General features: G+C 33.5%; 2 protein-coding genes across 2 annotated transcripts in view; both read left to right on the top strand.

Moving 5' to 3' along the window:
* HELRODRAFT_67495 (hypothetical protein) overlaps positions 1-3,567 on the top strand; it is a gene marked incomplete at both ends in the record, with an annotated part of 13,663 nt that extends 10,096 nt beyond the window's left edge. The window contains one exon of the mRNA XM_009024332.1: positions 3,274-3,567. Within this exon, the coding sequence (XP_009022580.1) occupies positions 3,274-3,567 (294 nt within the window). The remainder of the gene's footprint in view (positions 1-3,273) is intronic.
* Positions 3,568-6,892: 3,325 nt separating this feature from the next.
* On the top strand, positions 6,893-11,597 carry HELRODRAFT_189016 (hypothetical protein; the record flags this gene model as incomplete). The annotated part of the gene is made up of 12 exons (XM_009024805.1): positions 6,893-6,955; positions 7,057-7,387; positions 7,621-7,703; positions 7,784-7,896; positions 8,172-8,280; positions 9,299-9,388; positions 9,709-9,794; positions 10,081-10,166; positions 10,470-10,571; positions 10,710-10,835; positions 11,321-11,450; positions 11,519-11,597. 12 exons carry the CDS (start codon positions 6,893-6,895, stop codon positions 11,595-11,597), a joined length of 1,398 nt encoding a protein of 465 aa, XP_009023053.1.
* Positions 11,598-14,732: the final 3,135 nt, after the last annotated feature.

Below are 14,732 nucleotides of genomic sequence, written 5' to 3' on the forward strand. Positions count from 1 at the left end.
TCATCAACAGCTCAGTCTCTTCCACCAACGTTATTAAGTTTACAATTCGGTCCTCCAAGATGTGTTCGTCTTTACCATGTTTTCAACGCCATCATCATCCTCATTGTCATCATTATCACCAACACCATCATCATCATCACCACCACCATCATCGTCGTCATCATCTTAATATTTTTAATTCCATATTATCATTAATGCTCCCATTATCATTTTCATCATCACGTGAAAGCATCATCATCATCGTCAACTTGAACATTTTATATTTTTATCATCATCATCATTTGCATCATCATCTCATTCATTCTATTTATTTCATTTGTTGTTGTATTCAACATCTACGTCATTGTAATTATTACTGTTGATGTGGCACTTTCAACAACATACATATGAAACAACACAACAACAACACACATATGAAACAACACAACAACGACAACAACAATAACACACACATATGAAACAGCACAACGACGACAACAACGACAACAACAACAACACACATATGAAACAACACAAACAGCAGCAACAACAACAACAGCAGCAACAAAAACAACAAGTTGTGGATGAAATCTCATGAGATGTTGTTGTGAGTTGAGGTGGTGTCGTGTTCGACGAAGCATGCAGTCAGCCAGTCAGCCAGCCAGTCAGCCAACCGGCCAGTCAGCCAAGCAGGCAAGCCCCGTGGGGCATCCATTCTTTCACGCAAGAACGAACAAAGGAACGACTACAAACTTCCCCGTCATCTTGTTGCTCCTGTTGCTCCTGTTGTTGCTGTGCTGTGTGCTTGCTGCAACTGTAGCTGTTGTTGTCGTACATGTTGTTGTGTTGTTGTTAATGTTGTTGTTTTGTTGTTGTTGCTGTTGCTGCTGCCTTGTTATATAAGTTCTTTATGAAGCGTCTTTAAGACAAAAAGACGTTAGAAGAGCGTACTTGATTGATGGGCTGCACTTGTTGGAGGAGTCGATGTTGCTGTTTGTGTTGTTGTTGTGCTGTTGTTGTTTGTGTTGTTTGTGTTAATGTTTATGTTGTTGTTGTTGTTGACATTTTTAATGACAGTTGGCGTTTGTTATTGTTGTAAATTTTATGAAAAAAAGTAGATTTATTCAATAATGTGATGATGATGATAAAAAATGATGACAATGATGTGATGGTGGTGGTTGTCATGATGCGATGGAGTCACATTGTTGATGTTCTCTCAGATGAAAGGTAAACTGTCGTTATTGAAAGGTTGTTGCTGAAGATGAGTTTGTTGATGTTTTCAAGAGAAACCAGCGAATTTTGTTGCAGTGATGTGTTGGCTTTTATTTAATAGCAGTAACTGTTGTTGTAATGATCATACCGTTCAAGATGTTTTGCTGATGTGTGGATAATTTTCAATTCGTATATGCAATAAATTTTAATAAAAAATAATGGTTATTTTTGTTGTTGTTGTTGATGTTGTTGATGTAGTAGTAGTAGTAGTTGTTGTTGTTGTTATTGATGTTGTTTATTGATGTTGTTGTTGTTTTTATTGTTGATGTTGATGACGACGTGATGTTGAAAGGGATGCATTGTTGTTGGTGTTCATTATCTGAAGTTGTTGAACGTGGGGGCTCACGTGTTGATCCTGGTGCTGGCGCCCCTGCATCTTCAATCGGCTGCCCTCCCTGGCGGTGCAAAAAATCCAACAAACACACATAACTTTGAGAACCATATTAGCATTGACCGGGCAACACACCACACACACACCACACACACACAATCACAAACACAGACACGGACACACAGACAGACTACCAAATATACCAGACATAACAAGCACAGACAGACGCAAACTACAATAGACCAGGCACCAGATACATTGACCACCACACACACGACTTAAGTTATAGCACAAACGCAATGAATATCGGTGTTGATGTTACACATAAAAAAACACACAACAATTTATACACGCCACACTCCTAATAACTTCAATTAACAATTTGGTAACAAAACAAACAACACACACACGCACGCACACACCAAAAGCAAACCAAAGAAAACAAGCGGCATCTACATAAGATAGATATTATCGCATTGTGATGCAAGCAATGACGTCACTCACGTTCAATGACCTATGACCCATGTGTTTACATGATACATCTTATACGGTCGCGTACGCGTGTTCCTACATATCAATGTACACTAATATACCTATGTATATATTGGTGTACATATGTGTATATATGCGTGTATCTATACAGCGATGATAATAATAATAATGATACTGATGATGGTAAGAATGATAGCGATGATAACGATGATGATGATGATGATAGTAGTGAAGAAGTGAGTAGTGTCGAAACAGACGTCGCGTTTCACGCTTGCATTAAAATTTCGAACCATGCTCAGATTTCAACATAGATAAGTCATCCAACTTTCTATTCCTCCATTTATCTATTTCCGTCTATCAATTCATTCATTCATTCATTCATTCATTCATTCATTCATTCATTCATTCATTCATTCATTCATTCATTCATTCATTCATTCATTCATTCATTCATTCATTCAATCATTCATTCATTCACTCATTCATTCAATCATTCATTCATTCACTCACTCGTTCTTTTTTTATTCATTTATTTATTTGTTCATCAACTGATTACTTAATTCATTTCTTAATTCATCTTTTTTTTTACAAATTGAATTTTTTTCCCATTCCAATCTACCTACCACCCATATATTTATTCCTTTATTTCTTCTTCATCCATCCGTCCGTCCATTCCTCCATCTATCCCATTATTTACATATAAGTCTGACGAGTTGAAGACATTCAACGAAATTCAACTTGACTTAAAAAGTGATCGCTTCCCTCGCCAAAGTGGAAATTTCGAAATACAAATGTTGCATGTACACTACACTTAAAATCTGTAAAGATCTACGCTCGCACACACACACACGCACACACACCACACGCACACAAACACCACATACACACACACTAGGGTTTTTAGTTGGGTGAAATGTTATTTTGCCAAATTTTCCAATTTGGATATAAAAAAAGTTTAGAGCCTAAAGTAAGCTAACAATGAGAACAAAAATTATAACTTGAAACTTAAATAATTTCTATACTTGGGTTCATCGAGTCAGTCGGTTACAAAATTTTGCTAAATTTCAGTTTTATTTTTTCGTTATAATATTCTTTCTTTCTCAAAGAAGTTGAATGAACATTTTGAGATCCACGCAAACAAATCACACACATAAACACACACGCACAACAACACACGCACCACAACAACACACGCACAGGTCTGGTTTCAGAACAGACGATCGAAGGAGCGGCGGATGAAGCAGCTGAGCGTGCTGGGGTCGGTGAGGAGGCATCAGTTCTTCAGGAGTCCTCGGAGGTTGAGAACGATGATGATGACGTCATCCTCCACCACCTCACCCCACCCTCTTCATTCCATCCATCATTCTCTCAACCACGAAAACTCGCCTGATCACGTGATGAGGAGTGGGGGGAGGAGTTGCGTCAGTGCAGAGGGAGGAATTGGAAAGTTGTTTTTTGAAAGTTTGTTGCTTCAAATATTTTTTAAAATTTAGTTTTATTTTATTTTTAATTTTATTTTATCCTTTGCAGTTTTTGTCTTGAAAAGCTTGAGAGAGTGTTCCATATAAAAACGAGACGCAATAATTTTCTTTTGCATTTTTAACATTCAAATGAACTATTAATGTTTTTCTCTCATTTTCATTGGCAGTATAATTGCAACAATAGCTTGAAACTTCTTCATCTATTTCACTGAGCAGCATTCAAATAGGCACATTATAAAGTTAAATAATTTCATGTAGACACTTTTTATTCAAACGCCTGATTCAAAAAATTGGCAGATCAGAATTGTGACCCTGACTTCTTCGGTCCCACTTTCTACGGTCCTCGCTACTCCTCTCCACCGCAGAACATGGCAGACTTCTTTCCAGCTGAATGTCAGCTCATCACTTCGTCCATGGGTATCAATGCCTCAAATAACATTGCGTTGACTCAAGGTTTACATTTTCTCATTCTTATATTACATTTAATAATTCGTTCGTTCACTCGTTTGTAAACTTTATTTTGAATGCATTTAAATTTTTCAACATAATTTTTGAAGCATTCTCGCAAATGATGTTTCCACAGACTTTGAGTGTAAACTGATGATGCATTTATTTTTTGTTGCAGGTCTGAGGCAATCTAGCACCAACAACCACAACCAACCTCCACACGATTTGTTTTCCACCTGCTACACCAGATGCTTATGAACCATTTAATTAATTAATTAATAATTTTATGCTTTTTTCATCTTTGTACTTTTTACAATTTAATAATCCTCTTTGCTAGGTATTTTTTAATGTAATAAAATCTAAAGATCGTTATTTTTAAATTGTGTGTCTGTAATTTGTTTTTTTTGTAACGCAATTAAATAATAATCTTTGAAGATGAATATTTGATGGAATAATCAAATAAAAAATAGATTATCGAAAGAAATTTATTAAAAAAACTGTGATACATTTGAATTTGAAGGTCAGTGAGAAAAACCTATTAAAATTATTGTAAGAAAAGATGCTTTGTGGAATAGTGGAATAGACTGCTGTATAACATAACATTTATTTTCTTTGTACGTTTCATCTCGTTGAAATTATTTATTGAATTAAAGGGTAACCTCCACAAACTAAATTTAAATAAATTGAAATCAGTGTCATTAATATTTGAATGAACAGAATGAATAGGAAAAACAAACTAATTCACGCATATATCAGCTGGAGAAAGATTTTATGTGTGTAACACAGGGGCGGGCAAACTTTTTGCAGTGAGGGCCGCATTGAGAACTATTTTACCTTTAAAGGGCCGCATATGTACTCAAATAACAAACTTTTTCAACCCGGGAGAAAATATTGTAAGATTTGTGGCTCCTTTTTTTGGTTATGTCATAATGTCTGGCTGACGAACTTTTTTGGCGAACGAGGCCTCGCGGTCCGCATAAAATAGCTTCGCGGACAGTGGCTTGCCCACCCTTGTTTAAAAGCTGATCCAACTACAACAACAGATTGTAAAAAATAATGCTTTTGGAATGGATGCTAATAAAATAATAAGTTTCACAAGCCACACCAAAAGCAGAAATCGGTTCTGTCTATCTAACTCTTGACTCCTACCTCAAAATCAACAATTAGTAGTTAATTATGCAATTAATTAACCGATACTCTGCTAAATACTAATTTAAAATTTAATTCAAAGACTAAATTAACGTTTTTCAACCAAAATAGCGATCACCGATAGAAAACAAAATGGCCAGCGATAAATGTTTGCAGTTTGTAAAATTTGTAAAAATTGTAAAAATCTTGGCCAACCATGAAAATTCTTATATTACATTTTCCTTTTTAAAAAAAAAGTATAGTCCAGTGGTCGTAAATAAAATATTTACGAATTTTGGTTTTCCGAACCGTAAATTTATCTTTGCTGGCTATCTTATTTTCAATATTTCGTTGCTACAGCCTGCTTCCGCAAGATATCTTCTAGCTGGTATTTATCAAAAAAGTTTACGTCGGTGCGATTGGTATACCATCGGAAATTTCAATTTTTTTGTTTCCATTCAGTTTACTAACTAATCGGTTTCTAGATCCGAACTAAAGAAATGGTTATGGCCGATTATCTTGATCATCGCAATCGCAAGAAAGTCGTCAACAAATACAAAAGAGTTCGTTAATTTTAATTTTATTTAATTTTATAATTGATGAATGAGAGAGTGAAATCGATTGAAAGAACATATGGCTTCCATTGTAAATATTCTTCTATTCTATTTCAATTTATTTCAAATGTTCTACAAAAAATAAGTGTTTAATGTTTATTATTACAGAATAACAATAAATAAAATAATTTTTATTATATTAATCTAACTAAACTAAAGTTCACTTTAATATTTCAGTTAATATTAAGTCTATTACTCTATGTCTATTTATTTATATTTTCATTTCCATGCTTATTTCACAAAAATAGTTGTAGGTAAAACGTGAGATGGGTACTCCTATGGTATCGTCCATGTTTACAAACAATCATAATGTACTTTTAATAAATTAACTCCGCCCATTTTGAATTATCTAGCACTTGATTATTTATTTATATTAAATTGAAGGTAAAACGTGAGATAGGTACTCCTATGGTATCTTCCAAGTTTACAAACAATCATAATGTACTTTTAATAAATTAACTCCGCCCATTTTGAATTACCTAGCGCTTGATTATTTATTTATTTATATCAAATTAAAAATAATTTAATACAAGTTAATTCTTAGTCAAGTAATTTAATACAAGTTAATTCTTAGGTAAGCTTTTTAGATCATTACTTGTCAAATATCAATGGCTTATGGGTTAGGGTTAGGGCCTCCATTTTTAACCAAATTTTCATCATTTCACAAATGATTGAAAATTTTAATCACTCCATATTTGTGAAATGATTGAAAATTTTGTTAAAAAGGAAGGCCCTAACCCTAACCCTGTTAACCACTCCATAAGCCATTGATTGTTATCAAAACAGAAATTTACTCATATTTTAACTTTTTTCTATTTAATGTTCACTATTTCAACTATTTGACAAGTAATGATCTAAAAAACTTACCTAATTAAATTATTTTCAATTTGATATAAATAAATAATCAAGCGCTAGATAATTCAAAATGGGCAGTATAAAAATATAAAAAATCAATCAATCAATCAATTGATTGATTTGATAAAAAATAAATTCTTAATATCATGCTATGCTGGAAATCTGTTTCATATGTGGGGTGTTATTTTTGTTACATTCTACTTTATCTAGGCAATTTTGTTTTTTCATGTTATGTAGTTAGTATAAAAACGTTGAATTATTTTTGGCAGGAGAAAGCCAAGAAGCCAGTAGAAATGCCAAGTCAATTTTCTGTGAAGGTTCCTATAATTTTGTCCAAATCAAATAACATTAAACAGGTACATTCATTATACTTCTCGTTTTTATTTTGTAATTTCATATTTGACGGTTTCAGTTGAGTAGTAATGATTTGTTACATGAAATGATATTTTCTGAATAGATTTTGAAAAGGGATGAAATTAGGAATGATTCAGAAGTTGATGTTCTGAGCAAACAGATTTCAGTGCTGGATAGGAAGCAGCTGAATAATCATGTCACAATCCAGAGTAAACAGCAGCCAGTGAAACTCCTGAATGGAACTCATGTTGCCTACTCAAATGGAACTCATGTTGGATACTCTAATGGAAGTCATGCTGCATACTCTAATGGAAATTATGCTGCATACCCACAGAGAGTTATGAGCAACAACACAGCATCCTATGCTGCTCCTAAGGTATTTACTTCCTATGCTTCCAATGTCTTCCAATACATGCAGAAGACTCCTCAACCAGGTTTGCCATCAATTTTTTCCCATTTGAAATGTTTTTTTATATGTGCACACTCACCCCTTGAATCACTTGCACATTTTAATGATAAAATTTCAAATATTTTTTACATGATAATAATTAATGAACATGCATCATGAATGAACATTGCATTGTAAACTAAAAAAATAATATACAAACAAATGTAATGAACAAACAAATGAATATGAACAGTTACAAACATGTTAACTAATGAACAGTGATCAACATGCAATTTCCTCTAATGAACTCCTCAGTGAAGTTGATTGACGAGTCGTTCAAATGGGTAGCTACCAAAACTGACGTAAGTTCCTTATTATTAGTGGTTGGCTGTGTGTTTATTATTGATTGATTAGTATTGATTTATTGATTGATTGGTTGCAGATGCTGTTGGACCAATATAACTACCTGGTGGTGGGTGTCCTGGGAACGCAGAATTCTGGCAAGTCCACATTCATGTCTCAACTGGCTGGCACTGTCAACAGGAATGATAACAAGTCTGTTTGATCAACTGTTTTCTGTTTTTGCTCATTTTATTTCTTAATATAATGTTCAATTTTTTATTCTATTTATTATTATTTTATTTATTTTTAATTCTAGTTCAGTTTTTTGCTAAATTTATTTATTATTGATTAATTTTTCGCTATTTACAAATGTCTAATCTATTTTTTTGTTTGTCTTTTTTCGTAACAAATTATTACAACACGCATGTAGCGTTATTTTTTTGAAAATTTCACAATGCTAACATTAGAACGTTGTATAAATGACGCAGGTTGATGTTCAGCAAGCAGAGTACTCGTACTCGAGAGTCGGGTGTCCACATGACGCTTGGAGTCGACATGTACGTCACCCCAGAGAGGATGATACTGCTCGATTCGCAGGTAGGCACCTACCTGCCCATTATTCATTTGATGGCTATTCTAACTTGTATCAGCGTTAATGCATTCTTCCATTTTTTAAAATACAAACCTTGGAAGTTTTTCATTTTATAAATACAAACTTACGTGCAAGCTGTTGCACAATTATGCTAGAAGGAAATAATTTAGAAATCAGTTTGCATACATACATACAGGTAATTAATGCCTACTTGAAAAATATTGAAAAATTAATAGTCACTTGATTTGCTTTACTAAAATAACCCTACTGATAGTTCAACTATTATACATTTTTACTGATCATTCATAAGAAGCTTGTTAATTTATTTCATTTAGGATCTGCTTTATATTCAAGTTCTTTTATGTAAGACATTGAATGATTCAGACTTGATAGATAAATGGTATATGCATGCAAAAATCATTGTTGGTATCTGATAACGTGAACTGATTAATTTTACTCTGTGTGGTCGGCCAATACTAGTACATAAAGTACAGTACACAATCTCTCACCACGACCAAAGGTACGTTTCTGTGAACACCGAAATCGTTTTAGGCTAGACGCGTTCCGTCCCTTTCGTCCCTTATGGAACTCACCAGTTGCCCGAGTCCAAACACTAACTTAGTGTAGTTATAATCCTAGTAGACGACGTTGCAAACTAAGGTGTTGTTTAAAGTAATTCATATAAAAAAAACAAAGGTGTTTTTTAAAGTAATTCGCAGAAACTCTTTTAGTCGATAAAGACGTACTGTTACTCAGCCGAATAAAAAAGAATATATTTTGTGAGTCGACTTGAATCTACAAGTATGTGAGTTTATAAAGGGTGAGAATTCCCGACTTGCTCTCGCAAGTACGGTCAGCCAGTACGAGAACATAAAGTCCATCATCTTTCATTGTCATGTATGGCGCATGCATTTTGAAGCTGCAGCAGTGTACATTTCTTTCTAATGAAAACAGGATTTGTCAGCATGTTTTATAATTATGACCTCATAATTTTGAATTTTTTTTTTTTGACTATTTCGACAGCCGTTGTTCAGTGCATCAAATATGTGTGACAAGATACAACTGGAGAGGAAGCGTATGATAGATAGTATAGATGCCAATTTGGATGTTCAGGTTGGTCACGTGTTCATCTCTCTCTCCCCCCTCTCTCTCCCCTTTATCTCTATCTATCTTCATTTTTCATCATTTTGTTCATTACATTATTTGTTTTTTGCTAGTGTCAATATGATTGTTATAATTCATATTTTTTTGTTATTAATTTCATTCATGGTTTTTCATTTCACCTAAGTTTATCCTACCTAGTATTCTGCTAAAGTGTAAATAATGACTTGTTATAAGATTAATGTGATTAGAATTAGCTGACAAAATCTAGATAATAAGTAGCTAAATAAATAAATTGGATTGATTGAGGGTTTGATTGACATTTTTCACAGTCCATCCAGCTGACTACCTTCATGATGTCCGTCTGCAATGTGATTTTTGTCGTCGTAGACTGGTTCATTGATGACAAGATTTTCAAGTTTGTTATCTTAGTTGTTATTATCATTCCACAAACCACTGTACTTATCCAACATCATCGGTGTAACCACCATCTAATTATTACTATTTAGAGCTCCATTTACATTGTAATTGCTGTCATCATTATCAGCGTAGCACCAGCTGAACATCATCACAATTTTGTCACCACAGAGAAATGGAAAAATGGTTTTGCTTTAGTGTACCAAATGATAATTCATGCAATGCAGTGAATGAGGATGTTGTTGATGATGTGACTGACAAATTTTGAAATACTTGCACAAATACAGGTTACTGGAGACAGCAGAGTTGTTTAAGCCCAGGAATCCATATGACACCATGGGAAAACATTTCAAACCTCCCTCACCTCATATTGGTTAGTTCGATGTTCTGTGTTTATTTATTTTGATGGCTGTTTTTCTCTGGTGTTTGTAATGATGATTTTACACACTTCTGATCAACGTTAATATGTGCAAAGTAACTGTAGATCCCTTTCGTTCACATGTGTTTATGCATTTGGTTTTCATTATATATATTGACAATATGTGAACCACTTCTGTTTTTGGACCGGATTCACTCATCTATCATTAAATGTAGGATCTTAATGTTGTAATGGTGTGATGAGGATGATAATGTTTGTTGAATATTAATTTTTGAATATTCTCCAATTTTTATTTAGTGTTTGTGTTGAACAAGTGCAACTTGGAGGACTTGAGCCTGCGTTGCAGCACAGAGGATATGATTGAAAATTTTATGAGCCAATCAAAGTTCAACTACAGAGGTAGGTAGATGAATGTGGGGAGTCAAATGTTTAGTCTTTATTTACCAGTTTGCATGATAGTGATGACTCTTTTTGAATTTTGACCGGGCCCACTAAAAAATAATTTTTTTAAATTGTTAACTTTTTTTTACCGACCAGGTTTGACTCAGAAGTCAATCGGTACAGGAGTGAAGAAGAAAAATGAGGATAGCGAAATAGAGAAAAGAACAGTTAATCTGGTTACCCTGCCTTTAATAGGCAACAAGGAGGATGCAAACTGGGCAGGTTCTGCCAATGATAAAGAATTTCGTGGTTGGTACAACAAAAAATTTATTCAATATCTTTCCTAAGTTATTCATGTTCCAGCTCAACGGTTGATGCGGCAAGTGCTTATTTGGTCGAATTTACTGTTGACATTCAGCTGTTCAATTTATTAGATGAGGAGAAATGTTTTGAAAACCATGCACTAGTTTTGCTGTTAATCTTTTACGAATTTTGTTTTATAACAAAAACACTTTTTCAATTTGTTACCACCTGCTTGAAAATATTCAAGCTGATCTTGGAAAGAGGCCGTGATTAGAATTTGTATTGGTAAGCAAATAGGTACCAAGACGTTTAATCTGTTGGAGATGGAATGACTTCTACATGCAAATATTTGTGGTTTAACTTTTCAATCGTGATATTAACATGCTGTTATGTATTTTGCAATATTAATGTTCATTTGTATAATGATGATAATAATAATAGTGATGTTGATGTAACCCCTAAAGTTTCGATGGGAACTAAGTTTGAAAGTTTGAGGGGCTGTCGAGACTTTGAGGAGCAGGTGAGGAGGCTGAGGAACAAGTTGCTGACTTCGCAGAAGGATTTGATGTTCAACAAGTTCAATGAGAAGAAGTGGTATGTTTTTAGTTGTTATTTATTCCATCGGCTCGTTGTTGATTCATCGTTGTTTCTCCGACCTGCAGGCTCTTTTATGCATCAAAAGCGTGGGAAATAATTAGAAAGTCACCGGCTATGTGCGAGTACAATCGTTTGACTTCGTGAGCAAGCAAGCAACACACCTACCTACTTACCTAGCATTGATTGATATGTACCTTTCAACAAACATCCCTCATCATCGTTGTCGTCACCATCAACTGCCGCCTACAAACAACCTACCCATTAAACAAGTCTGAAGTTGTATCATATGTCAATCGGGTCGGAGAATAGGGTGGCGAAGTTTTTGGATGGCATGATGACACCATACTGATGATGATTAAATGCTCATGAAAGGATTTTTATTTTAACAACATGATTAACTGTTTGCAGTTAAAATATCTTACTAGAAACATTTCCTCGATAATTAGCTGGTTCGGGATTGGTGCGACTGGTGTGATTGTATTGGCATGTGAGTGTCAAGTTTTGTTTGCTGCTTGTCCAGCATCTAACTGAACAACCAACACAACTTTTATTTTCAATCACCTCCAACATTAATGCAGTTGTCATTGCGACTTTTAGTGATATATATATATATATATATATATATATATATATATATATATATATATATATATATATATATATATATATAATTTAAAATTTAAAACTTTGCCGCATCTATCTATATATAGATTTGCAATTTATGATTTTTAAACATTCGTTTTAATAATGTTACTCACTTTAGTTGACATGTTTAAAATCCACTTTTTTATTTATTCGTTAACGCCAACTATTTCATTTCATTACTTTTTTGTGGTTGTATAAGTAATTTTTATTGTTTTATTGAAAAATAACATAGCAACAACACATGAGCACAGCGAGGTAAGAAATTTTACTGAGGCGAATGTGCATTCAATTGATTAACTTGCTTCATAATTAACGTTGTTTTGAAATAATAGAATCTATCTTTGCACTTCATACGTTTTACTGAATTGTTTTTACATGTACACGTCGTTGGTTTTTATGATTTATACAAAAAAGGCCAACAGCAGAAGGATGACTGACTTCTAATGATTTGTTTGTTGGTGGTGAGTAACATTAAATTATAAGCATTTGTTTTTTTTAACTGAATGCTAAATTCAAGGCATCAGTACCATGATGCTTTGTAAAGAGTACTGACAAATTTTATATGGATTTGTTTTGAATGTTCGTCTAACTTCGGCGTTCCGTTGTAGAAATGAAATATTAAAATTTGGGTGAAAATTGATCTTCGAGACGATTTAGGCTTGTGTTAACCATTTAAGGTGCGACCACGGAACTATATATAATATATATATGTAGTTCAGTGGGTGTGATACTCGAAATAAATACAATGGTCCTCAAACGCATCCGTTCACATTTTCAGTGCGCATTAGTCAAGTCGGGCGAAATATGTCATACAAAGTGGGAATACAAATGTGAGCATGACTATTTAATTAAAGTTATTTAATCAAAGAACTACAGTACAGTAGACAATTTTCCAATAAAAATAAAGTTGTTACGTAACGGACCGAATGAATAAAATTCCATTTGAACGCTTTTCGTTTGCTAAAAATTATAAAACTAACAAATGCTGGATTTCGTTTATAACGACGATCGTTTTAAAAATGTTTTTGGTATTAGCGACTAGCAAGTAAATAACAAATATAGTTCGACAAAGAATAAAGATAAAATAAAGAAAGTTAAAAAGAAAATGCAGAAATTTTTTTAAAAAAGATGACAAACATAGTCCAATGGTTTGAGGACCAAAAGAAAATGTTTTGCTGAAAACGCAAGCAATTTCGAAGCGGATCGAAGAAAACAAGGACAATTCCCAGAATCAGTGGAACGGGTTAACAAAGTTATTGCGATATTGGTGTTTCTCATGGTTTGACGTCGGAATATTTTTTTGAATTTTTCCAAGTAAAAATTAATATAAGATCATCTTTTAGTGAATCAGACAGTCAAATTTTTCTGTGATAGGATTAATTCAGAAAATTCGTATTTCTCTAAAGTTACAGAGTGCGAGATTAAAACGACCATCCTTCGCCCGAGATTTGAACACTCATACTTCGCTCAGCAAGCAAGACATGCCTATTAGATGTTATTCTGTCCGACGCCTATTTGGAAAAATTATATAAATTTGTTCATTACTTTCTTTGTACTGTTCCTTCATCCTGCAAGCATGATATGCCATAATAATTCCTTTTTAGAAGAAAACGAATACTAATAAAAAAGTTATAAAAGCTTATCGTCCTAGTTCAAATCTATGTTTTGTCTAAAATTGAGAAACGTGTTGTTTACTATTCAACTTACTGAAATATCCAGACTTGCACGGCCTGTGGTGCTTGTTAACCAATCAGGTTATAGAAGTCATCATTACACCGAAACAGCACTTGTACATGCCTTGTCAGAACAGAACTATACAGCGCCGTTGGTGAACAAATAGTGTCACTTTGGTCATCCTTGGATATGAGTGCCGCATTTGATTGTGCGAACAACCGAATCGTACGATTACGATGTGACGGTATTTCTGCAAAATGGAGTAAGCCTCATTTGCTTGGACAAACACATACATTTAGTAAGTACTATTTAACAACAAAATTGCCAGTGAAGAATATATTGAGAAAGCTTTCGCCATTTTGTTCGTACCAACTGCAAAGGTTGTATCGTTCGTAAATATTTTGATATGACTCTACTACACGTACATTGGTTTTGGCAAATGCATTCATTCATGTACGACTGGATTATCGCAAGAACCTTTTCTACAATCTTCCTAATAAATCAATGTCGAAACTTCTATCTATACCAAATAGAGCTGGAAGAGTTGTTGTTGGATGCTCAAACAAAGTTTAATTGCGTCACTCAAACATTCAATGATCTGCACCAGAGCTGTAAAACCAATTTTTTATAAAACCTTGGTTTTTTAGTTTTTTTTCCAATAAACCTAAATTTTTTTTAAACGTTGAAATTTTAGGTTTTTTAGGTTTATTAAGAAATTTAAAGAAACCAAATTTTATAATGATGAAAATTGAAATATGACAATAATAGCTTTTTAGAATAATAATTATTTTTGAATATTTAATATTAAATTTAACAATCTGAATTAAATCTAGTGACAATAAATGCCCTGGAAATTAAAGTTATGGAAAATGATTATCGAAAAAGGAATGTTTGACATAGTTTTTTATAGAACAATTTTTCTTTTTTAATATTTTATATTAAGTTTAAGATTGTGATTTC

This window comes from Helobdella robusta (assembly GCF_000326865.2).
Source record: "Helobdella robusta unplaced genomic scaffold HELROscaffold_4, whole genome shotgun sequence".
NCBI lineage: Eukaryota > Metazoa > Annelida > Clitellata > Rhynchobdellida > Glossiphoniidae > Helobdella > Helobdella robusta.